This window comes from Seriola dumerili, unplaced genomic scaffold (assembly GCF_002260705.1).
Source record: "Seriola dumerili isolate Sdu_G_001 unplaced genomic scaffold, Sdu_1.0 BDQW01001845.1, whole genome shotgun sequence".
NCBI classification, from domain to species: domain Eukaryota; kingdom Metazoa; phylum Chordata; class Actinopteri; order Carangiformes; family Carangidae; genus Seriola; species Seriola dumerili.
In genome coordinates, this window is record NW_019176100.1 from 158,117 (window position 1) to 184,679 (window position 26,563).

Consider the following 26,563-nt stretch of genomic DNA (forward strand, 5'->3'; position numbering starts at 1 on the left):
AAGAGTAGTATGTTAGATTGGCACCGGAGCGCCGTTGTAGTTTATCACAAGCCGTTGGCTTGACCGTAGGTCTAGCTCTGTGTTGCTGCTTGAGAGAGGCCTACAGGCTTTGTTTTTCTTCTCTGTCTCGCATCCGTTTCTCATTTGGCTATCGCCGGTTTCTTCCGACAGTGTCGCTACATGTTAATGCCTCTCCCGAGATTCTCAACACGAACACATACACACACACACGGCCCAAAGGCAAGACATGCACGTTACATTTCTGTTTCAGCTGTTTTATATTTTTACCACCTCGAGTCATGAAGCTCCCACCGGGACGAGAGAGTTCAGTCGAGTATCTAATCTACACATCTTTATAAACATTAAACACTGGAACGAGAGAGGTTCCCCGCACTTCAAAGAACAATCCCGGGCAGCAGTTCGGGACCACCAAGTGGCATTGAGAGCGCACCCCTCCTAAACATCTCACAGGACGATCTCCGTCGTACTGCTCCTCCTGCCAGCACTTTCCCCCTTCTCCAACACTTCTGCTCCTGAGAAAGAATCATGATCATCCCCTGACACACGCAGTTACTTTTTTTAGTAGCATGCAGATTAAAGCCCTCACGCCTGTTCTTTGTCGCTCTGTTTCTTATATCGTAGGTGTGTCCTGATGTGACGGCACAGCTGGGCTGCTCAGGAGACACGACTTCAATACAATGTAGAAACCGAGCAGCAGACAGAAATCAGAGTGCAGAGCCACCGAGCGACAGAAGGAGGGAGAGCTTCAAGGAGGAGGAAGAAAAGGGCTGAAGATAGAGCTAGGAGAGAGGACTGACAAGACCTTTGATATGCATTCGACGTTACGGTTAGTGATATACGGTTTGCACTTATCACTGAGCTTACCTTCCTCCGGTGATATAGGCTGCCGCTCCTGTGAAGTCTTTTCAAGTCACTCGCAACCTTCCCGCGGAGACGGATAACCTGTTACGCTCTCAGCCAGTCATGCACGCGAGCGGAGATCAGTCCACACGTCAGCAATGTGCCATGTGATTGTCACCTGGCCGCTCACATGCTGATGGACTCTGCTTGAGCATCGTGGCGGCGTTCTCGAGAAGGCTCAATCCGCCTCAATAGAGCAACTGACTGGCTGGTGGGATTCCCCCGCCGCTCAGACGCCTGTCTTCGCCCCCATGGGGCCCCCGCAGCCGGAGAGGCCTACAGGCCCACTTTAGGGATTCGGCCGCTGTATAAAACTGCCCCCAACCTGCGCGCGTGGGGTCTGTTGCGGACCGTCGCGATACACTTTGAGAGAGATTGCCAGCGGGTTCTGGCAGGCTTACTTCTATCTTCCTGGCGCAGGATCCTGCTGCTGTGTGGCGTCGTGGCGTTTCATTCTCTCGGTCTTCACCAATGGTGCTTCCAAAGCATCATGAAGAAGAGCACTTCACATGTGTGTGGACTGCTGTGCAAGGGAATCGCAGGTTGAGACTCACACACACACCAACACACACAACACACACAGACACCGCATCATCCCATTAAAATGTTGTTTATTACATTAGAAAAGGTTCAAGCCGTGGATTGGCTCTTTGCTCGACACAGAAGGTATCAAGACAGACTCAGTGTCAGTGAATTAACAGTCTTGAGGTGTAAGTATCTCCTCCGTCAGCGCCGCTGGTTACAGACGGTCCACGCAGCTTCAGGAAACCCCGCTCTGACAACATCCTCCTGACGTCACCGAGTGGAGCTGTTTCAACTGTCTAGTTCTGATATTCCCGCCCACTTCACTAGCAAGCTGTGCTGGAGGTGACGAGCGGAGCCAGGTGACTCCGTAACTCTCTCACTATCATCGCCTTATATACACTAATCTCACTTGTTGTGTGTTCCTGTTTAACAACCTCAGATGCATATCTCAGTCACCGTGTTTAAACGATATCACGCCTCCTTAGATTATGTCGAGTGCTCAGCCATGTGTGTTGACGGACGTCAAGGCTCCCATGCACTCGACACGGACTATCACGACGTATTATAACGTAACTCATTTATTCTTTGACTATAATTTCAATTTACACTCAATCCTCTTATCATCATGAGGATCGCAGTTTGTTGCTCGAAATTTGAAATCTGAAAGGGAGAGTTTTGCTCTGAACTCGTGAGGAGAGAAAGAATCTGAAAGTTCAACTCGGGTCGATAAAACCCCTCATTGTTGCCCTGTTTTATTTCCTGTGGGCGTCCGTCATTTCTCAGGTAAATGAAAAGTTATGATCTCAGCGCTCAACGTCATTCAATTATACGAGCGCCACAAACTCCGACTGCTTGAATTATAGTGGTTTTGATTCTCGTGGAGCCTCAGGTGAACTTTTAACACCAAGCAGTCGGGAGTTTAAAAGACACGGCAGCTCGTTCGCTGCACCGCCGTGGAGGCGGCGCCGAACCGAGTACAGGAGATGATATTTTACCTACTGTCTGCGACAAGAAGTGTCTGCGAGCTTTTCTTGACAGTCGATTGGGCTGACGACGCATGCGTAATCTGGGTTTGTTGTGGGAAGGGTGTGTGTCCTGCGTCTATGGTTATGTGTCTGAGGCCAGATTGCCTCGGCCGCCTCGACTCGCTGTGGTGAACTCTGGAAGGGAGGAGGCCATGAGAATCTGCTCTCAGCTCTCTGCTGATTATGGCTGTCCCCTCCCCCCAACAGTTTTTTGTTTTGGTGCAAAGGCCCAACAGATAAGGTGGGAGTGTGGTGACGGGTAAGCCCGACTTTACACACCCAGCTCTGTTGCTGCCCACGAGACAATGTCCACAGGACTGTAGTATGCACGAGTGCCGCATCTAACGTTACTCGGATTTTAATGGCCTTATCGATGGATCCTTATAATAGTTCAGTCGACTCTTAAGGCACACGTCAAGTCTTGTTATTGCGTCAGCGTTGTCATACCAATGAGGCAGGAACTCCTCAAAGGCCATGTTGGATTTTTGTGTGATCTCTTCATAAGTGTGATGAGTACTTAATTACGCATCGACTGGATTAAACAAATTCAGATTATTCCCTGTTTGCTTATTTCACATGCGAACAGTGTAAGTGTGTGTTCAGAAAGATCTATAATGACAACAGTTAAAGGAAAGTTTAAATGTCCATTGGTTTCCTCTTCCCTGCGTTTTATTTGACGTGTTTGCCTCATAAGAAGAATATTTTTGTGGTTTTAAAAGAACCAAAAAACAAAATCTCAATGTATTTCAAATCTCCCGGCTGACGGTTCTCTGAGTGATGAAATTAAATTCGCTAGCAGTTTCAGGTGAAACACAGGTTGGGTCGGAAGTATGGTCGAAGGTTTAACTCGGATGGACATGTCCTGAAGTGGGAACATCTTCACAGGTGAATTCTTGAGTGCTTGAAGGATCTTTTAAATGTCTGTTAGGCCAACATGACTCTTTGTTTGCCATTGGAATCCAAGGCAGTGAAACAGTGCGAACGAGAAATCACAAATGTTTCTGGAAGAGCATTGTTAAGTTCACAACGTGGTGGAGGTTAACTCTTCCCGAGCAGGAGCAACGTCTGTGTGCAACTGTCGTTTCCGTCACTGGAGAATCAGCGTGTTCGTTGATAGCTACTATATGAGTTTTGGATAAAATGGCGTTCTATCAGTCGTAACTGTACAAATGTTTTCCCTGTCACGGTCGACGGTAGTTCTAGCTTGATTCTGTCGAGGAACAGGACCTTCGGCAGGCGACGGCTCGCGGATTGGTAGGGGCGGCGGGCGCGACTTGAGCGTAATCGCGAGCCAGTTGACTATACGAGTTAGTATCTATTACAGGATGCGAACACATATACTCGTGCGGCGGCGAGCATGTTTCCATTTTCGATGCACGGATAAGCGGACGGACTCCAGCCGATGCGCTTGCGTACCATGTCATCACCAGGTCATGGGAATTACGTTAGTGATAAAGGCAGAGTATGCTTTCCTGCGGTCGCAATGGTCATCACCGTTGCAGCGGGGTATGGTGGGGTCGCAGGGCGATTGGTTCAAGGGTTGATGGCTTTGGATTTTGATCCTCCGAAGGGAGGAGGTAACAGGACTAGGAATTCGGCTCTGGTGACAATCGGCCGCATTAGAAGTCGTCGAGCGACGCTACTGGCAATGACGTGAAGACAAGCAATGGGTCGCTGGTACAAGAAGCCAAGTACGTGATACATTACACCAAGGCGCTATGAGCTACTAGGCGTGGGTTATGGACGATGTCAGCATGAGCGACGATACACTCCAGCTTATAATCTTGTAGAGGAACGACGCAGTGTTACATTCACATGATATGTCCGCTGTTTTACCGATACGAGAGACAGCGAACTCGGCTGGTAACTGAAGTGAGGTATATTATATACCGGCTGAAGTCTCCTCGCGTGGAGAGGATGAAGGATGTGGAAGAGGAAAGGGGGCGAGGCGATGAGAGCTTCAAACAGCTGAGGAAGGGCGGGAGGTTTCTCTTACTTCCTCCTGGAGGGCCTAAAGTTTTCCGATACAACTTTTACTAATTTCAACCAACGGGAAGAGATAAGAACCCAGAATTCCCCCCTTGTGTCCGACACTCCAGCTGTGGTCACCGCTCAATGTTTCCCTTCCGGGTCTGTTGTTCCTCCGGCGTTAAATCGAGCATCGCTCAGCGCGCACGAGGTCTTTCGACTTGACTTTCTTCTCTACGAGGCCTGTGGAATGAATCACGTCTCAGCTGATATCACCACCAGAAATAAGTACCACAGCGACTCTGCTCCTAGATCATTATTGTTCACGAGCGGCGCCGACCCTTCCGGTAAAATGAGAAAACTGGAGCCAGACAACAAGATGTTTTGGGGAAGTGATGAGCTCAGATCGGGAAGATTGTGATGCCGTTGCCAGAGATGGTACGTCATTGCACTGGAGGCTTCCTCCAACCCACCGTTAACTAATCTTCACTTACGCTGATGTCACTTTTACTTTTTACTTTGACTTTCTTCGCATCCCTCTGGCACAACTTTCTGACGGCCTTAAACCGCTCCGGCCATGGTCCAGTTCTAAGCCTCAGGTCGGTTTTAAGACTTTCCAATTGCTGAGAGGGAATGTGAATCGAGATGGCTAAAGCAGACCGCTCCTGCTGAGAGGTCAGTCCAGTACGTCGGAACAGGCGCTAACATTTATTTAGGGTCCATAGGGAAGAACGATTTTTTCTACCCGTGGCACCTTTTAACTTTGTCGCTAACATCCAGGGCTAGCGTCGCATTCATGTCGTGAAGAGGATTTACGAGACAAGATGGCAAACAAAGTCGGCCGGTATAAACTGTCTCCAGTTCTTGCTGCGTTTTCGAGCTGAGCTTTTATTAAGCTGCTGTAAAACTTTCCCTTCGGTGAGTACGGGTTTGACTGTTTGACTTGTGACTCAAGCTCCAACGTTCCTTGGATAGTGAAGGAAACACAAACAATACCTTTACAGGCCAATATTACGCCAGCGTCAGCATCCGTCACGCGACGACTCACCAACACGAAGAATATCAATGTGTGTACGGTAAGAAAGGGGATAAGAGATGGGATTCCCTTTGTGGTGTTTATTAAGGCGTTCTGGTACTGGATACCCTGTTGTTTGCAGTGGAGAAGTGTGGCTGATTTCATTAAAGACGCGTATCAGACACATGTAGACGTAAAATTTATGTGCTGTAAGGAAAGCCTTATGTGTTTTCCTATACTCCAAGCATTCTTACAACATATACATCCTATAACACCAGTTGCAAGTGGGAAACCTTTTTAAAGAATTTTTATTAAAACCAGACAATCGCTTCTTCATGTGGATCCCTTTAGTGGTGGACCTGGTTTTATATCGGGTTTCCTTCTTTCTTGTCTGTCTTCTTCTTCTCTTCTTCTTCTCTTCTGTCTATCCTTCTATTCTTGGCGTTGCGTTCTTTCCTGGAGGAAAGAACGTGGCCAGATTGGGTCTGGGATGCACAAGTGCAAGACCGCTATATACGTGTACAGCGGGGGCGGGCAGAGAGTTTATGAAAGGAGGGTGTGAGGGGGCTTTGGGAGGGGTTGGATTGAACGTATTGGTGGCAGGGAGGCGGCTTATCAGAAAGTAGAGGTTGTGACAGGTTGGGAAGAAATTGACCAGTTATGGAAGTTAACAGAGACAAGAGCCAAGTGCAGAGGCGAATAACTGAGGCATGGCAAGGGAGTTTGCAAGCGAGGATATTAGGTTAGGAAGGTCCGAGTGTGGTGTGTGTGTGTGTGTTGAAGGGGTCGGGTGGGGTGGTCGGTGAGAGGGGTCTTTAGAGGGGCGTTGGTGTGGGGAGAGTGAAAACCATACTTCCAATTTCTCAACTTTGAAGCCGGTCTGGACGTCAGGGGCTATGAGCGCAACATGTGGAAAGGAAATTTTTATGCTAGTTTTCAGGGTTTCCCTTGCTCTCTCAAACTACGATAATTGGGCCCGCTTTTAAGAGCAAGAGAATGGGAGGAGCGAAGAAAGGAAGCAGAGAGAGGGAAAGGAAGAGGGGATTAGGAGAGAATGAAAGGAGGAGTTTCACCTCCCGACACTTTTGTTTTATGAAGGAAGCAGCGAGAGCCCGCTCTCGTACGAAAGTGTAGTATGTCTAGTTTGATGACACAACATTTCAAGACGTTTGAAGTTTCTCGGTGGTTCCTGGCTGCGGTCATTTATTCAATCTGTAATATTTATGTATTGTAGGAATCTGTTTATCCGCGCTGTATGCTTTGACTTGGTAGGGGCAGGCCCCCTTCTCTGGCCAGCTTGACTGTATCTGCTACCTACGGCGAAGGAAGTGGCAGAGCAGAGGAAAGCGTATGCCAAACAAAGGATCTGAAAAAATAATGCGATTCATATAAGTTTACGTCTCAAAAAAAGAATGGGGCATTGAGTTCACTTACATTAGCAGTAACCTGGGTGCGCTGAGAGAGCGATGTATGAGTCAAGTGCTTTCCTGAGCACATAGGGGCACAGGTAAAAAGGCCCCCCACTCTCCCGATTCACCAGTATGACTACAAATGACTACAAAATGAGGTGACTGCTTTTTTGTGGTTGTTTGGAGTCTCTGTGGTTGCTCTGGGGTCTGCTTGGGATTGTTCCCTGCCTGTCTGTAGTTAGCTTTTAACTGAACTCTCAAACAAGAAATATTAGGGCGGTTCATTCTCACGTTGGGCTGGTTCAGAGGTAATCCATCCATGAATCCTGCTCACGTTAATTTGATTAATATATATTACTTGAAGCGAATTATTGTCATAGCCGCTGGTTGTCAAAACAGCTGACAAAAAAGATGATGATGTAAATTTTGTCATAAATTCATGATCACTTGTACAGGATAAACTGCAGAGCTCATTTTATTTTTATTTTTCAGCATTTTTAAAATTTTTACCAATCTACGTGCTCTGTTAAAAATGTTCAAAAGTCTTTAAAGATTTTTAATTTAGTAGAAAGAGGTTGTTTAGGGTTGAGGACCTGTACGAGTCTAGATGTGTGTTCCAGAAATAAGTAATTGTCAAGTGTGTGAAGTCAAGTCTAGGTCGCGGCAGCAGAAGTGGGTCACAGTAACACAGGTAAGTGACCCCGTTCCTTCCCCAAGACACAGGACGGCCGGAGGGTCGGCCGGGGGACTGGGCAAGCGAGCCGGAAAAAGACCGTTGAGCTATAGCTTTCAGCTGTTGTGTCTCCCTTTCCGTCATGCCGTTGGTGCAGGGTGACCTTGAACGGGATCATGTGCCAAGACTCAGGCTTTCTGGTTGGTGGGTGGGGTGTGGGGGGCGTTTACCGGCAGTTTTCATCTTTCAGTGCCGCATTTCAGACAGTCATCAGGAAATCATTCGAACTTGTGTGGGGCAACGTTTTCTTTTGTCCGTCCTAGAATGGGATGACTTTGCATTTTATGCCAACGATGGCAAACTTTTGGCAAGGACACACTGTTTTGTTTGTGGTGGTCCACACAGATGATTTGCTGCAGTTCATCCATTAACAGAGTCCCCCCAGAAAGCTGGTTTTTGCCTCAATGACAGTGTGACTAGTTCGTTCTTTTAAACAATTTGGATTTGCCTCAACTAACTTGATCGTTGTGTGGTGTGGTCAGGAAAATCCCACATGGTGCCTTTTTTTTTTAAAAATGCACCATATGTTTGAGAAAAGAATCTGAAACTCGAGGCTGGTGAAAGCTTCGGGAGAAAGGTCCTGCAGTGTTGTGTTTAATTAAAAACTTTCTTTTCGTGTAAACTATTTCCAAGGTGAAGAATGACTCGGATCACTCACGTTTGTTATTTGGCATCTCATACATTTGGTGGCATTGACCACAAACCGCCTCTCCCTGCCGCCTCGACCCCCCCTTATCTGCAACGCTTGGACTGTCCAGACGGTTCCCATTCAAACATCCAAACAGCGGTAAGGCGGAGAACAGCACGGCACATCAAACCTGCAAAAGCCCGTTCCTGCTGAGTCGCTCACATCCCCAAAACCTGACTTAACTTTTCTCTATCTCCTCCACCTCATTGCGTTGCTGAGAGAGGGGCAGATTGGGGGGGCAGGGTCTCAGGGTGAAAGGTGTGCAAAAAAAGGGGGCAGGGGGGGGGGCGGGGGGGGGGGGGGGGGGGGGGGGGGGACAGGGAGAGGCGGTTGTGGTCAATGCACCAAATTATGAGATGCCAAATAACAAGTGAGTGATCCTGAAAGTTCATTCTTCACCTTGGAAATAGTTTCACAAGAGAAAGTTTTAATTAAACACACACTTGCAGGACTTTTCCGAAGCTTTCACCAGCTCGAGTTCAGATTCTTTTCTCAAACATATTGGTGATTTTTTTAAAAAAGGCACCATGTGGGATTTCTGACCACACACACACGATTTGCAAGTAGTTTGAGGCAAATCCAAATGTTTGAAAGAACAAACTGTCACACTGTCATGAGGCAAAAACCAGCTTCATGTTCTGGGGGGACTCTGTTAATGATGACTGCAGCAAATCATCTGTGTGACCACCACACAAAACATTTCCTGCCAAAGTGCCATCGTGGCATTCAAAGCATCCCATCAGGACGGACAAAAAAACGTTGCCCCACACAGAAATGATTTCCTGATGACTGTCTGAAATGGGACTGAAGATAACTGCGGTAAGACCCCCCCACCCCCACCAACAGAAAGCCTGAGTCTTGGCACATGATCCCGTCAGGTCAGTGCACAACGGAGCGAGGAGAACAACAGGAAAAGGTAGCCGAAGGTCTTTCCCGCCTGCCCCAGTCCCCGGCCGACCCTCCGGCGTCCTGTGTCTTGGTGGAAGGACGGGGTCACTTCCTGTGTTACTGTGACCCACTTCTGCTGCCGCGCCGACTTGACTTCAACACTTAAATACTATTTCTGACACACACACTGCTCGTACAGGTCTAAAAACAACCTTCTTTCTACTAAATTAAACTAAAGACTTTTTAACATTTTTAAAGAGCACGTAGAATGTAATTTTAAAAATGCTGAAAAATAAAAAATGAGACCTGCAGTTATTGTACAAGTACATTCATTTATTGACATTTACATCACATTTTTGTCAGCTGTTTGACAACATATGACAATAATTCCTAGTAATATTATTAATCAATAAACGTGAGCAGGATTCATGGATGGATTACTGAACAGGCCCACGGAGAATGAACCGCCCTGAATATTTCTTGTTTGAGAGTTCAGTTAAAAGCTACTACAGACAGGCAGGACAATCCCAGAGACCCAGAGCAACCACAGAGACTCAAAACAACCACAAAAAGCAGTCACCTCATTTGTAGTCATTTGTAGTCATATGTGAATGGGAGGGGTGGGGGGCCTTTTACTTGTGTATGTGCAGGAACACTTGACTCATACTGCATCCATGCCTGCAGCCAGCGCACCCCAGGTTACCTCATTGTAAGTGAACTAATGATCTTTTTTGGAGGGAACTGAAATGAATGCATTATTTTCAGATGCCTTGTTTGCATCGTTTCCTCTGCTCTGCACTTCCTCCCGTGGTAGCAGATCAGTCAGCTGGCCAGACGAGGGGCCTGCCACCAATCAAAGCTCAGCCGGAAACATTTACAATAATAAAATTACAGATAATAAATGAAGCAGCCAGGGAAGGAGAACTTCAGTCTTAATGTTTTCACCCAACTAGCTCTCCTTCGACGAGCGGCTCTCGCTGCTTTCCTTCATAAAAACAAAGTGTGGAGGTGAAACTCTCTCCTTTCATTCTCTCCTAATCTCCCTCTCTTTCCCTCTCTCTGCTTCCTTTCTTCCTCCTCCCATTCTCTTGCTCTTAAAGCGCCCAATATCGTATTAAACAAGGAAATGAAAACTAGGTCATAAATTCTTTCCACATGTTGCTGCATAGCCCTGACGTCCAGACCGGCTTCAGTGATGGATTGAAGGTATGGTTTTAATTCCCAACCCCACCCCTCCTAAGACCCCCTCCCCCACCCCCCCCCCCACCCTTCCACACACACACACACACACACTCGGACCTCCTAACCTAATATCCCGCTGCACTCCACCCTTCCAGCCTCAGTATTCCCTCTGCACTGGCTCTTGTCTCTGTTAACTTCCTAACTGTCAATTCTCCAACCGTCAATCTATTTCTGATAGCCGCCTCCCTGCCACCAATCAACCACCTCCCAGCCCCCACACCCTCCTTTCTAACCTCTGCCCCCCCCCGTACAGCAGGTCTGCACTTTGCTCCCAGAAATCTGGCCACGTCTCTCCTTTCCAGGAAGAAGAACCAGGTCCACCTCTGGGATCCACATGAAGAGGATGCTGTTTATAAATTCTTAAAGGTCCCACTGCAAGTGTACAGATGTATATGTGTAAATGCTGCAGTATAGAAAAGACAAAGGCTTTCCTGACAGCACATATTTACTCTACATGTGTCTGGTGTCTTAATGAAACAGCCACACCTCCACTGCAAACACAGGTATCCAGAAAAAGCTAATAAACACACAGGAATCCCATCTCTTATCCCCTTCTTACGTAACACATGATATTCTCGTGTGTGAGTCGTCGCCGTGACAGTGACGCTGCGTAAATTCCTGTAAGGTATTGTTTTGTTTCCTTCACTTCCAGCGTGGAGCTGAGTCACAGTCAACAGTCAAACCTGTGACTCACCAGAGGGAAAGTTTACAGCAGCTAATAAAAGCCAGCAAAAACGCACAAGAACTGGAGACAGTTTTACGGCCGACTTTGTTTGCCATCTTGTCTCTAAATCCTCTTCGACATGAATGCGAATGAGCGACAAAGTTAAAGTGCACGGAGAAAAAAGTCTTTATGGACCCTAAAATGTGCGCCTGTGAGTTTACTGGACTGACCCTCAGCAGGAGGGTCTGCTTTAGCCATTCGATCACAGTCCCTCAGCTGAAAGCTTAAAACCACCTGAGCTTAAACTGACCGGCGGTTTAAGGCCGTCAGAAAGTGTGTCAGAGGGGACGAGAAAGTCCAAAGTAAAAAGTAAAAGTGACATCAGCGTAAGTGAAGATTAGGTTAACGGGGGTTTGGAGGAACTCCAGTGCAATGACGTGACCATCTCTGGCAACGGCATCACAATCTTCCCATCTGAGGTCAATCACTTCCCCAAACATCTGCTGTCTGGCTCCAGTTTTCTCATTACCGGAGGGTCGGCAGCCGCTGTGGAAATAATGATTAGGAGAGAGTCGGTGTGGTACTTTTTCTGGTGGTGGATATCAGCGAGAGTGATATCATTCACAGGCCTCGTGGAAAGTCAAGTCGAAGACCCTCGTGCGCGCTGAGCGAGTGATTAACGCCGGAGGAACAACAGACCCGGAGGAACATGAGCGGTGACACAGCTGGATGTCGGACAGGAGAGGGGGGAAATTCTGGGTCTTATCTCTTCCCGTGGTTGAAATTAGTAAAAGTTTATCGGCCTTTAGGCTCCAGGAGGAAGAAGAAACCTCCCGCCTCCTCAGCTGTTTGAAGCTCCGCTCGCCCCCTTTCCTCTTCCACATCCTCATCCTCTCCACAGCGAGGAGACTCAGCGGTGTATTTCCTCACTTTCGTTACCTCAGCCGGGTTCGCTTCTCTCGATGGTAAACAGCAGGATTTCATGTGATGTAACACTGCTGTTCCTCTGACAGATATAAGCCTGAGATACTGCACCGTCGACCGTGACAGGAAAACATTTGTACAGTTACGACTGTAGAACGCCATTTTATCCAAACTCATATAGTAGCTACATAAAGCTGATTCTCCAGTGGACGTAAAACGTTGCAACAGACGTTCCTGCTGGAAGAGTTAAACCTCCACCACGTTGTGAACTTAAACGAATGCTCTTCCAAAAATGTGATTTCTCGTTCGTCACATGTTCACTGCCTTTGGATTCCAATGGCAACAAAGAGTCATGGCGACATAAATGAGAAATATATAATATAGAAACAGACATTTAAAAGTGCTCCTTCAGCACTCAGTTCACCTGTGAAATGTCCCACTCAGGACATGTCTCGATTAAACCTGGACCCACCATCCAACCTGTGTTTCACCTGAAATCTGCTAGAATTTAATTTCATCACTCAGAGAACCGTCAGCCGGAGATTTGAAACTACATTGAGATGGTTTTTTTTGGTTCTTAAAACCACAAATATATTCTTCTTATGGAGCAACACGTCAAATAAAACGCAGGAGAAGAGGAAAATATGGGACATTTAACTTTCCTTTAACTGTGTCATTATAGATTTTCTGGAAAATCACTTACACTGTTCGCATGTGAAATAAGCAACAGGGAATATCTGATTTGTTTAATCCAGTCGATGGTAAATTAAGTACTTCATCACACTGATGAGAGAATCACACAAAAATCCAACATGGCCTTTGAGGAGTCCTGCTCATTGGTTTGCAACGCTGCCCAAAACTGCTTAATAAACTCAAGAGATCCAGTGTTAAAGGGCCAGTAAAATCGTAAATCGTCACATGACTGCGTGTCACTCGTGCACCTACAGTCCTGGTGGACATGTCTCGGGTCAGCACAGAGCTGGGGTTGTAAAGTCGGGCTTATCCGTCACCACACTCCCACCTTTTCTGTTTGGGCCTTTGCACCAAACAAACAACTGTGGGGGAGGAGGACAGCCATAATCAGCAGAGAGCTGAGAGCATGATCTCATGGCCTCCTCCCTTCCAGAGTTCACCACAGCGAGTCGAGGCGGCCGAGGATCTGGCCTCAGACACATAACCATAGACGCAGGACACACACCCTTCACACACAAACCCAGATACGCATGCGTCGTCAGCCAATCGACTGTCAAGAAAAGCTCCGACTTGACTGCGCAGAAGGTAAATATTTGGGCGGCGGCCTCGGCGGTGAGGAACGAGCTGCCGTGTCTTTTAAACTCTCGACTGCTTGGGTAAAAGTTCACCTGAGGCTCCACGAGAATCAAACCACATAATTCAAGCAGTGGGAGTTGTGGCGCTCGTATAATGAATGCGTTGAGCTGAGATCATAACTTTTCATTTACCTTGAGAAATGACGGACGCCACAGGAATAAACAGGAACAATGAGGGTTTTTATGACCCGAGTTAACTTTCAGATTCTTCTCTCCTCACGAGTTCAGAGCAAAACTCTCCCCTTTCAGATTTCAAATTTCGAGCACAAACTGGATCCTCATGAGATACAGAGGATTCACGTGTAAATTGAAATTATATCAAAGAATAAATGAGCTAGTTTATCACGTGTTGATAGCGTGTCGAGTGCGGCTTGACGATGTGTACAAGTGAGGTGACGCTCGAACAGAATCAGGCGTGATATCGTTTAAACACGGTGACTGGAGAGTTGCTCTGGGTTGTAAACAGGAAACACAACGGAAGGAGATGTGTAAAGATGGCCGAGATGGAAATTCAGTCCCTGGCTCCGCTGTCACCTCAGCACAGCTGCTGTGAAGTGGGCGTGAATATCAGAACGGTTGGAAACAGCTCCACGTGACGTCAGGAGGATGTTGTCAGAGCGGGTTCCTGAAGCTGCGTGACCGTCTGTCACCAGCGGCGCTGACGGAGAATACTTACACCTCAAGACTGTTAATTCACTGACACTGAGTCTGTCTGATACCTCTGTGTCTGAGCAAGAGCCAATCACGGCTTGAACCTTTTTCTAATGTAATAAAACACATTTTAATGGGATGTGTGTGTTGTGTGTGTTGTGTGTGTGTGTGTGTGTGAGTCTCACCTGCGATCCCTTGCAGCAGTCCACACACATTGAAGATGCTCTTCTTCATGATGCTTTGGAAGCACATGGTGAAGACCGAGATGAACGCCACGGCACACAGCAGCAGGATCCCTGCCGCCAGGAAGATAGAAGTAGCCTGCCAGAACCCGCTGGCAATCTCTCCAAAGTGTATCGCGTACGGTCCGCACAGTACCCCACGCTGCAGGTGGGGCAGTTTTATACAGCGGCCGTAGATGCCTAAAGTGGGCCTGTAGGCCTCTCCGGCTGCGGTGGCCCCATGGGGGCCGAAGACGGCGTCTGGCGTGCGGGGGAATCCCACCAGCCAGTCAGTGCTCATGAAGGCGATGAGCTCTCCGAACGCCGCCACGATGCTCAGCAGAGTCCACAGCATGGAGCGGCAGGTGACAATCACATGGCACATGCTGACGGTGGCTGGAGTCTCCCTCGGTGCAGACTGGCTGAGAGGTGAACAGGTGATCCGTCTCCGGCGGAGGTGTGCGAGTGACTGAAGACTTCACAGGAAAAGGAGAAGGTGATGACACTGCTGTTCACACGAGGTTCACGTCAATGATTCACAGTCTGCTGCGTCCCTCTTCTCTCTGTCCGTCTTATCTTCAGCACAGCTGTTCTTCCTCCTCCTTGAGCTCTCCCTCCTTCTGTCGGCTCGGTGCTCTGACTCTGATTCTGTCTGCTGCTCGGTGTCTACATTGTATTGAAGTCGTGTTCCCTGAGCCAGCCCGCTGGCGTCACATCAGACACACCTACGATATAAAACAGAGACAGAAGAACAGGGTGAGGGCTTTAATTGCATGTATAAAAAAAAGTAACTGCGTGTGATGATCATTGATTTCTGTTCTCAGGAGCAGAAGTGTGGAGAAGGGGGGAAAGTGTGGAGGAGGAGCAGACTGAGCTGGGGAAGGGAGGCTCCTGGTGTAGATGTTTAGGAGGGGGGGGGGGGGGGGTCTAATGAGTTGTGTTGGGATGTGTTCGTTTGAAGTGGGCCTCCTCTGTTTTCAGTGTTTATGTTAAAAGATTTGTGATCAGGATACTCGCTGAACTCTCTCGTCCCGGGGGAGCTTCATGACTGAGGTTGTAAAAATATAAAACAGCGAAACAGAAAGTTAACGTGCATGTCTGCCTTTGGGCGTGTGTGTGTGTGTGTGTGTGTGAGATGGGAGGGTTAACATAGATGTGGAAACAGCAGAATGAGAAACGGATGCAGACAGAGAGAAAAACAAGCCTGAGGCCTCTCATCAAGCAGCCCACACAGCTGACCTGAGGTCAGCCAACGGTTGATAACACAACGGCCGTCCGGCTGTCACATGACCACTGATAACCTCAGTGGCATCACCCCTGCAGCTCTGCTCTGCACACACTGACTCTGCAACCAGGAAACGGCAGCTAGTTTCGTTCATAAAAAAGTCAATTTTATGACGATAAAATATCAGAGGATCATAAAAAACGCTGATCTAAACTCGTAAAGTAGTTTCATCCAACCAACAGTCCAAAACACACAAACATGTTCAGTTTACAACATATAAAACAGTAAAACGCTGAAAAACATCACGATGGCGAAGCTGGAAGCAGCATGTTTAGTATCTGACCTGATTAAATAACTGTGACAACGAATCTACGATCAAAACAGTTTGAAGAGGAATTAACTTTCTGCTAATCGACTAACTGATTGACAGCAGACTACAGTGCGATTATGGATGGAGACAGACTTCTAGGCTCTCGAGACTTTCATCACAGGGATCCTTATTCAAGGCTCTTTAGAGATTTCTTTAGAGAAAGTTTGAGATTTTATCTTTGAGAGACATTCACATTAAACCTGAGCAGGACGTGCATTAACGCACAGAAGCTGGAGGAGATTAAAAGACGCACTCAGGCCTTTGTGCTCATGTTATAAATTCAGCTGTGGGCCAAAGCTGACAGTTGTTTCTTTTCTCTGAGTCTTTTTGTTCTGCTCCGGTTTCCCTGCCGTCTCTCGGGAGTCTGTAAGTCATTCTCCAACCAGTGTTTGGCAGGGCAGCAGAGGGAGCCGGGGGCCGCTGTTGACACGTGTGCCGCCTGCACCGCGAGGGTTTCCATCACTCGGCCCCCGGCGCTCCCCTTCCAGCGAGGGCCGGGAGCCACGGTCGTCCCTCTGTGGTCAGTTCCCAGAGAGTTAAGACTCAGTGTGTGAGTAAGAGCCTTACACAAACTTTGATCTTTGTCATCCTGTTGAGAAAGCAACAACAGTTCTCTTTCTTTTTTCCTCCTTCTTCTTTTCCAGCGGAGAAAATGACCCTGATCTGTGATCTTTTGCAGGGTGGTGTGTGTGTGTGTGTGTGTGTAAGCTAATGTACAGTATGTTTGGAGTGTGTAAGACGGATGAGATCATAAGACCAGGCACAGACAGCCGCCTCTGAGGATTTGGACCAAAATTAATTTTATGAATCACAAGCTCATTGCCTCACCCTGAACAGATGCAGGGACAGATGCAGACGCACGTTCACCAACAGAACTTTTTTTGAAAAACTCTTCCCACCCCCTCACACACACACGGACCGTTTGACGTTTGAGGGGCGGGGGGGTGGCGAGGGGGCGGCGAGGGGTCCCAGAGGTCCTCTGACATGACTGATGTTTGACGTTAGGATTTAAGACAAACGGCTTCTCAGGCATGAGGCGCGGGCAGTCCGAAGTTTTGAGGTCAAACATTTACCGGCCAGTTTGCGAAGACTAATTCCTCACTGACAGGAATATTGTTGTAGCTGAAACAATTCGAACCACCTGGTGAGATTCGAAGCTTTGAAGACCCGCACACTTAACCTTTGACCTCGCTTTGCTTGAGTAGGTTTCGCATCACGTGCCTGGTGGTTTGCGCAGCACCAACCGGTGGGTCTCAGTTTTGTCTGGAGCTGCCTTGAATGCGGGTTATTAGCTCTCAAACAGGCCTGGACAAGTCCGCTTCTATTAATGTACCTGGTATTCGTCACAACATATGTCCAGACGTCTGCTCGCCGTTTTCCCAGGCGAACAGATCTGAGCAGTTATCATGAACAGAAGTTTCCCAAGATAGAGTGAAGCATGGTAGTCTGTAGTCTATGTATGTGAAGCTCGAGGTGGATTTACGACGTCCTTTATGCTCCCTGAGTAACTGGGGGGGGGGGGGGGGGGGGGGCGAGGATTATTTGAGTCTCAGTTTACATACACAGAGAAGTTTACGGCCCTCAGATTGCACCCACCACCCCATTGACCCCCAAACACTAATCCCCATGAGCGCACACACTTACCACACTCACCCTGCCATCTGACACATGCCACCCCCCCACCCACCCCCCAAAAGGGTGAAAATACAAGTTTGACCTGATGATGGTGCTAGAAGAAAAGTAAAGGGATCACAAGTCATCCTGAGGGGAGCACAGACGTTTGTAACGGCAATCTGTTCAATCAAAAGCAAAAAAAAACAAAAAACGTCAACCTCATAGTACACTACAGGAAGACCCCGGGGATTTACCAACATCTGTAAGATTCATCCTCTGGGCACCACGAATATCTGAACTAAATTCCATGACAACTCATCCAACTGTTGTCAAGACATGTCACATTAAAAAGTAAAAATGTCGATTTCAAGGTGCAGAAAGGGGAAAAGCAAGGAATCACTAACGTCTGTACGATTCATCCTCTGGGGAACATGAACATCTGTACAAAATTTCCTGACATCCAGTTATGTCACAAGTTCTCCAGTTGTCAAGACATGTCAATCAAAACCAAAAAATGTCAATCTCATAGTACACTACAGGAAAACCCAGGGAATCACCAACATGTGTAAGATTCATCCTCTGGGGAACATGAATGTCTGTACTAAATCCCATAGGAATCCATCCAATAATCTTTGAGATATTTCAGTCCTAGCCAACCAACACAGCCATCCCTGTTGCTATGCTGCTGTTGTGGCTAAAAAAGCTAAAGTGCACGACTCCGGTTCAAAGCGACAACTCAGCCTTTCTCTTATCTCAGCAGCAAAACAACAGGAAACGCCTTTTCCACGCTGCCACTGACTGACAGGAAACAATCTACATATCTATGGACATGCCATGAGTAGAGTCACGCGTCGCCATGGAGACTATTTGTTTTTTGGAGTTTATGGAAAGTCTACAATCCTGAGAGGACATCAAGACAGGGACGAGACTTCTACAACCTGTCCAGCATCTACAATCCAAGCACATCATTCTGTTAAATATTAACATATCTAAATATCTTTTTACCTTATGTGACCCAACAGCAAAGCAATTTTAAAACAAAGGACGTCCTTATAATCTGTGAGGATCCGTTTGAACGAGAATCCCCTGCAGCTACTGAAGGGGAATGCAGGAGATGATTGGTCACGGAGGACCCCAGATGCCAGTCCACACACTTCCTTGTTTAATAACACACTCCGACATTAAGATAAACCACATGGAAGAAAATAAACCTACAACTACAATCACCGGGTCAGTGACAACCATGTGAGTCAATCACCTACAAACAAAAGCACAACATCCATCCTTTTCTTTTCTTTTTCAGTGTTTTCTCGTGGCTGCTGAGTCGGCTTTAGAGGACAATTTAGGGATTATTTAAGGAAAATTGCAGACTTCAGTGGTAATAATAGCAGTCAATAACAAAAGGAGTCTGTAGTCAGGTTTTCCACAGTGAAGGAGCCAGTCTTTCCTAACACCTCTGCACATCTGCTCGGCATCCTGGAGCTGTGTGACGCTACAGAGAGCTTGTGATTCAGACCTAAAGCACAATATTTATATCCCATTACAGCAGCCAGGAACACAGCTGACAGTTTAGATGAGTAAGGGACTGATGTGCCCCCCCCCCTTTCCCCCCCCTTCCCCTCAAGGTGTCACCTCAGTGGGTTCAATGGGAAACGAATGAAAGACAATTAAGAAAAATAAGACAATAGTCCAACCTGTCTCCATCGGCCTGTGGATAGTCCAGCTCTCCTGGAGATGTGGCTTCTCTGCCCTGACTCTCCTCCTCTGCTCACACACTTTAATGCCTCTCTTTCAGAAGACTCTGACTCCCAGACCCTCCCCACGTCCCTCCTCCCGGACCGCCACGGCCTCCTCTGATTGGCCGGGGCCGACAACTGGAGCCACACTTCTTGAGAGGGTCCACATGGTGGCCATATTTCAGTGCTGAATCTGGGTTAAAATAACAAGAGCTGGAGCTGCAGAGGGTTTCTCCCCTCTCTCTCTCCCTCTCTCTCCCTCTCTCTCTCTCTCTCCGTCTCAGTTTCTCGCACCTTCTCGCTCTGTTTTCGTTGCTCTCTGCACTCGTTCAATCAGCCAACGCCAACGTCTTCGCTATCAGCCTAAATGAAAACAACATTATGCCTTACCCAGCACTGTGTATTCTTCCATGAGCACGTACAGTTGTGTATATACATTGCTGGATAAACTGTTGGTACAAGAGACAGACTAAGGCCTCGTTTACACTTATCCACATACACAGTATATGCATCACAAATCTGACTGCACTGTGTTTTTATTTCCGTGGTCTAATCATCTAATCATGGTTCGTGGCCGTGCTCCCGTCCAGAAGGTGGTGGTAATGAATAATGAAGTTGTTTGGCAACTTCCAAAAACACCAGGAAAAAGAAAAACTTCATCATCTACGGGTGAGATCGGCCGATACCGACGGTGTTTGTCATGCACTGCAGATGGCAGTACGTTATTATCGGTCTCACACACTTTGTAAACATGTTTTGTGGTGGTGGCCTGTCACACGCCGCAGGTGATCGGTGACTAGAAGCATTCATTCTGATCAACTGATCACGTGTTGGCTGATAAAGATCTGCTGCCGATCGAATGGGGGCCATCCCTGACTCAAAGTGGATTTGCAAGATCTTCATCACAGTTCCTGTTATTTCAAATATAAATTACACTTTAAGTGAAATTGGAAGTACACAGTTTGACATCATAGTACTATTTTTGTACTACCACATTACTTCCTTTGTGTAGTCTGACCTCTGTTACCGTTATTGTTTAGTTTGTACATAAAGTTTATTTGATGTCAGCACACAGCTCGTCTGGTCGCTGCCATTAATACCCGGCGCATGAATCACAACACACACACACACACACACACACAGATCCTGTTAAGGTGGATTTCAGTCAACAACAGCGTTAGATAGCTGCCTAGTTAACTGCCTGATGGAGCGGACGGTTCCCTGTCTGACTAATGGATAACCTTTGTGGCTGATGGGAGCCAAGCGTCCCGGGATTGCTTACAGCAGCACTGGGTGCGTTCAGCCAACAGTGCAGTCAGCTACAGCGTTTGTCTGACTTGTGTTCAAACTCACAAATGACTTCCATATGAAGACGGAAAAAAAAGGGGGCCGACTCACGCAGGCGGAGCAGCCGATAGGTCAAGCCAGCCAGGCACTTGAGCGCAGCGTGGAGAGGCCCGAGGAAGAGGCCTCTCTTATCAGTTTGAGTGGAAGTATGAGGCCGTAACGGTTCAAAAATAGATCCTTTCAGCACAGACCAGCATATTCCAGACGTAATAAAACTTCTCCTTTGACCCATTTCGTACAACTGCTGGTGACTCATCGTCTTCCTGTTGCTGTGAATCGGATGGGAGCATGTTAATAGGCGAGTTTAAAGCCTCATTTAAATGTCTAGAATAAAACAAAATTAAAATCTTTTAGGCAAAATAACCCCCCACCCCAGGATGCTGTTGTTATGCCTGTCAAACTCTCTTTTCTCTCACAGCAGTTTACAGTGTTAATTGTGGCAGATTTAAACCTCGAAAACAGTTTTCGTAATTGTTGAAAGAATGATTTCAGACAAGTGGACAAGAGCAGCTTCTCATTTCCAGCCGGGGACCGACAGGTTCATAATGGCGGCAGACAAACGCACACATTCCTTTCCTTTATGAAAGACGCCACCCTCCAAAACCTCTTCTCTCAATGCAGAGCCTCGATATTACTAAAAACCACATGCACACCACGTCACCAAAAAAGCTTTGACACACCTGCTGTGGAAGCTTGAAGTTGCTCGGCTGTGATTGGACGATCACAGTTTTGCAAAAAAGGTGGATTGTTTCTGAAAAACTATTCTTTCTGTTTATAATCAAGAGCCCTGCAGAGGTGAGACTATACGTACATCACATACAGGTGCAGGCTATTTAAAAAACACCGCACACAACGTGTATATGCAGTATATGTGTGTACAAATATAATTCAAGAGGGTACACCTCTCATACATCAAAGTATAATCAATATTAACATTAATAATAATGACAAACTTTATTTATAGAGCACTTTTCATACACGAGATCAAAGTGCTTTACAATAAATAAATAAAAATCAACAATAAGAGCGAATAGAAGGACAATGAAAATAGTGTGTGTGTGTGTGTGTGTGTGTGTGTGTGTGTGTGTGTGTGTGTGTGTGTGTGTGTGAGATGAGGAGATAACAACTAGAAACTCCATCAGAAGCTGACACCTGACTGTGAGCGGATCTCGTTCTCACATATCATGTTTCCGATTTGGGGAGATGCAGATTCAGGCCTGACAGAGACCGACTCCATATCCTCTTACACACTAATGGAAAGTTGGCGGCGCTGCTGAGGCCGGACTGAAGATGCTGCTGGAGATTTCTCCTGGCAGCCTCAGGAGCCCCCGACACAGCGCAGACCCCCACATCAAAGAGCGGAGGATCAGACACGACAGAGGAGAGAAAAGATCCTCAGCAGTCCTGATCCAGGCAGCACCATCCACACACATGCACGGCACCGAGTCATCATTCATTCGGACGGGACGGAGCTCAGGGTGGAGGCCGGCTGCGGGCTCATTCATCTCTACCTGTCAGACTCTGATCAATAGTATCTTGTAGATCTGAAGAGAGCGGAGGAGTGTGAAGCAGAGCAGGGCGACAGCTGATAACAGTCAGATAACGGGTCGGACAAAAGAGATCCAGCCGTCGCTTCAGTGAAGACTGGTTTCAATAACAACAAACAGAAAAACACATTTTCAAATAAAAGGAACAGAAACTTTATTTTCTCAATCCGCCTCTTTGATACTGTTCTCCATCAGTCAGGGCTGCAGCGAACACAGAGCTGCTGGAGTGACGTACTTTCGTAGGTCACATGTTAGCGTCACCCGCGTCCCTCCACAAAAAGCCAATGGGATTTTTACATTAGCTTTTTTGATTATTTCAGAAAATAAACTCTGACAGGTTTCAAAACGTTCAGCAGGATAAATACAAATAAACTAACCACACCAGGGTCACATGACTTCAACGTCACCACCGCTAAACTTAAACTTGTAGTTTGATTTAGCTCTGACCTCTTTTACAAAAGCCTTTCCTCTTACAAAGTTTGAGTATAAACACAACGAGGCTGTAAAGGTGGACGGGTGAGGATGAGGTTTAACGTCCCTGACGACCTCTGCAGTCTCACTGAACAGGAAGTGCTAAAATGCTAACTAAGTCCTGCTGCACTCTATAATTATTTCCATTATCAATCACTCTGCCTGTTGACTCATTAAGTCCATGTCAGTTTCCAGGGTTTCTTGCAGAGCAAAGACTCTTTAAGACCATTTTAAAACCACATAGAAAGTAACTGAGCTGAAGTCTGTGTCACCGTCAGATCCAGACACAGCAGAGCGTTCAGCAGCTAAATAACCAGACATGTGAACATCATGAGCTGGTGGAGACCAACACTGAGATAAAAAAGGGGAGCGAACACGGGACTCAACATTCCCCAGGTGCACAGAATTAATGCGGCTTTAATTTTGCCGTTTTCCGTATTAGAATATCATAAATCATGTGGAGCCCACATACTCAGTAGGTGGAATCTGGAGTGAATCACGACCAAAATAAAATGCAATCCAGATTCCTTAACAACACTTCTTGTTGAGAGAGTGGACCCCTACAACTTTACAGCTTTCAGACTGGGTGCACACAAACATTACCAGTGAAGAACAAGCCCTGTTCTGAGTTACTACGCTTATCTTGTAAAGGTTTTGTATCTGCGCACCTGTGACCTGGATGCAGGTTCAGGTGTGCCAAAGTCCTACTTTGATAAAGCAGTTAAGACCAAATCAGGAAGGAACTGATTTTATTGGACCGTTTATTTTGGCTCGTGTCGACACATGGTTCCCGGACGTGCCTCAGATATCTCAATGAGGTTTTTTTTTTTTTTTTTTTTTTTTTTGTTATCTCCACGTGTTTTCAATCGGAGCTGCGCCTGCACGTGTTGCGTCACTCCAGCGTCCAGCCTCCGTGGAAAAACCCGGATGGCAGCGGAGGAGAGACATGTGAGAAACAGACGCAAGCCACGGACGGACAGACTGAAGTTACGGAGTTTTCCAGTTGAGGAAAAATAATAATGACAGCTCACTGTGTGGTGGAATCAGATGCAGATCACTAGGAAAACACTTTGTGTCTAGACGAGGAGAATATCTGATACCTGATGGTAGCATATGGATGTAAACCACACCCCCACGCCCCCACCCCTTTTTATCTTTCAAATAATCCATGCATCTCACCCCCCCCCGAAAGAAGCACATAATCCGAGCGGTCTAAAAGCAGATCTGAAGTGACAAATGGATGTTGGGGAGACTTCACTGCTTCTCCGTGCAATCAGAGAAGTCTGAGCCGAGCTTGAACGCCACAGAGGGAGCAGCTCCGGACCATCTGGCCACTTCAAGGCCACGGCTTGATGGGTGTAGGGCGCATCAACAGGCACATGGAGACAGATGTTTAGCGCGGGCGCACACAGGGGAAGGGCCCTGCACTGACTGGGCAGTGAGCACCGTATATTTTCAGACTCACAGAGACTCAGAGTCGGGCTGAGTGTTGTTTGAAATGTTTCCATTCTTGCGCAGATACGATATCTGGGTTTCTGCTGACAACCTCAAAATCTTATTCATGTATTTGACACCGATCCATTTATTTAATGCGACAGCTGAGGTCAAGAGACAGATACATTTCCCCCGGCGAGGTCACGCCACATCATTTTTATCCATTACGCTCCTGTCGACAGTGGTTGCAGCTCACCACGTCTTTGTGAGGGAGTGTTATCTCTCGCTGTGTATTTGCTAATTTATGAACTTTCTGCAGGGGGAGTGCCGCTGGAGCGCAAACACACGGATGTGTTGAAGGTGAGGAAATCCCAACACTGAGCTCCGGCGGGAAGCGAGACGGGAGCGTGGGAAAGAGAGAAGGAGGGAAAGGAATAATGGTGTAGAGACCTCAGTGTGGGACAGATCCCACAGCTCGCGGTCAGGAGGGAGTACACCTGCTAGAGGTGTGGAGCTGACGCGTCAGCTGCAAACGCTACGAGGACTCATAACACCTCCGACTGAACTGAACCGTGGAGAAGTATGAGGGGGAAAAGAAAACAACTTCACCAATCCCAGGGGTCTTTTTTGAGTCCAAATACATAATCAAAACACAGCATAGCAGAGTACACATGAACACATGTGGACCTGGGCGCACCAAACATGCGCACCTCCATTTGATCTCAGTGTGAGTGGTCAACCGTTTCCCCCCTGGAAACATCTGTTTATACAATCTGGCCGACTGTGTGTCAGCCTGGTTTGAGCGGTGAGGTGGAGCAGGAGTCGCTCCAGGAGGAGAGACGGGGCAATTCTTCAGCTGTCTGTGCGGAGGGCGGAGGACGGCGGAGGGCAAATATCCCTCATCCTCTCCTGTTCTGACCATAACACCCCTCGCATGGCGAGCCCACGGCACGAGGGTTAAGAGGGTGATGGAAAACAGAGACCATCTGACATATCACAGTCTGGACTCAAAGTGGGTGGCCAACTGGACCGGCACAGACAGACAGAGAGGGTGGGGTGCGGTGGGTTCACTGGAGAGCCATCTCGTGAAAAGACCGCTCTGTGCCGGGTGACTCCATGTGTTTGGCATCTCGGAGCTGTTAGACATCAGCTCGTATCTGTTTGAGCCGAGGATTTAAAGAGCAGCAACAAAACAGAGATAACATCGATAACAACAGAGTTTTTGTTTGTTGTGTGGAAACAGGAAAACCGGTTGTTGCGCGACCCTGCAAACACAACACAACACCAGGGGTTTTAACTTTGAGTTACATTTCTCCTTTTACAAATGCACATTCAACCAAAACAGTGCGTTTTTTTTCCATCATATAAAAGTTGGTTATATCACTTTTTTTTATCCATAAGGACATGTCCTCAATGTGACAAAGATAATGTGAATTTGTTCTCAAACTTCTGTTACGTTGCTGACTCAATCTCTAATGTCAGAGTGTCCTTGAACACATCAGCATCATGTATAACCAGAGATGGATGGGAAACACAACTATCCAAAGACGACCGGTGCAGTACATGTGAAGTTCAGCTCACAGGCGCAATCTGCAGAATGTGGGAAGAATTTAAAACCAAAAATGCAACTAAACATAGATTCATCCGCACAACAGAGGAATGTGGATCACACTCAGTGTCAGAAAACATGACGGTGCATGGGCGGAGTCACCCAGCACGTGTGTTGTGCTGTAATCAGGTAACATGACAAAATAAAAAAAAAACCAATAAGTAGTTGAAGTTCTATTCGCAGCAGCTAGAAAGACAAAGAAACGGTGCGAAGAGGATCCTCTTGATCCGGACCAGGAGCTGCTCCGCGTTAAAGAGATTTACGATCTGCACTCACTCATGTGGTGCAATGAAAAATGTGAAAGTGGACGATTTATGAAACTCATCACAAAGACACCACAGAGACTGAGGTGTATGAAGTTGTATCAGCGTGTTTTAGGGCTGCGAATTAACAGTTATTTTCGTTATTGATTAATCTGATTACTTTCTCAATTAATCAAATAATAAACTTAGTCTATAAAACATAAGACACTGACACTGACACTTTCATTAAATCATTAAATTCCGTGTTTTATCCAACAAACAGCCCGAAATATTCAGTTTAACACAATTATATATTTATAATTTCAAATTCACTTGAAAAATATTGATCGATTGTAGTTGATTATATAGAAAATAGCTGCTGATTAATTGTCTTTTGATTGACTCATTGATAATTTGACTAACTGTTGCAGCTCTAGTTTTTAATACTTTACTGACACTGAAACTTTGCTTTTCATGCACTTAATCAATGTTAGTGCTAAAAAAGAATGAACCAAGGTGAAATATCACTTGAAGAAATTAGGGGCTACATTCTTCACACCTATTTCCTCTGACTGCTGATAGGCCGGCGGGAGGGGGGGGGGTCCTGAGGAGCTCAGGCACTTCTTCTTCTCCCTTTCCCAGAGCTGCAGAGTTCGGGGGCCCTCAGGCCTAACACTGTCTCCATTATGCCTAACCATTTCCAGCCCCACCTTGGCCCTGCAAACCACCCCAGGGGTCCATAAAGGCATGGGGGGGGGGGGGGTTT

The 26,563-nt window shown here is 47.0% G+C and overlaps 2 protein-coding genes across 2 annotated transcripts in view; both read right to left on the bottom strand.

Annotated features, from left to right (window-relative positions):
* The window catches only part of lhfpl2 (LHFPL tetraspan subfamily member 2), a 15,034-nt gene extending 425 nt beyond the window's left edge, over positions 1–14,609 (bottom strand). Inside the window, exon 1 of the mRNA XM_022768783.1 lies at positions 14,167–14,609. Within this exon, the coding sequence (XP_022624504.1) occupies positions 14,167–14,587 (421 nt within the window). The 5' untranslated portion in view covers positions 14,588–14,609. The remainder of the gene's footprint in view (positions 1–14,166) is intronic.
* A 237-nt stretch (positions 14,610–14,846) lies between these two features.
* Positions 14,847–26,563, bottom strand: part of arsb (arylsulfatase B) — a 54,159-nt gene continuing 42,442 nt past the window's right edge. Inside the window, exon 8 of the mRNA XM_022768782.1 lies at positions 14,847–14,927. The gene's annotated coding sequence lies outside the window, so the exon portion shown is untranslated. The remainder of the gene's footprint in view (positions 14,928–26,563) is intronic.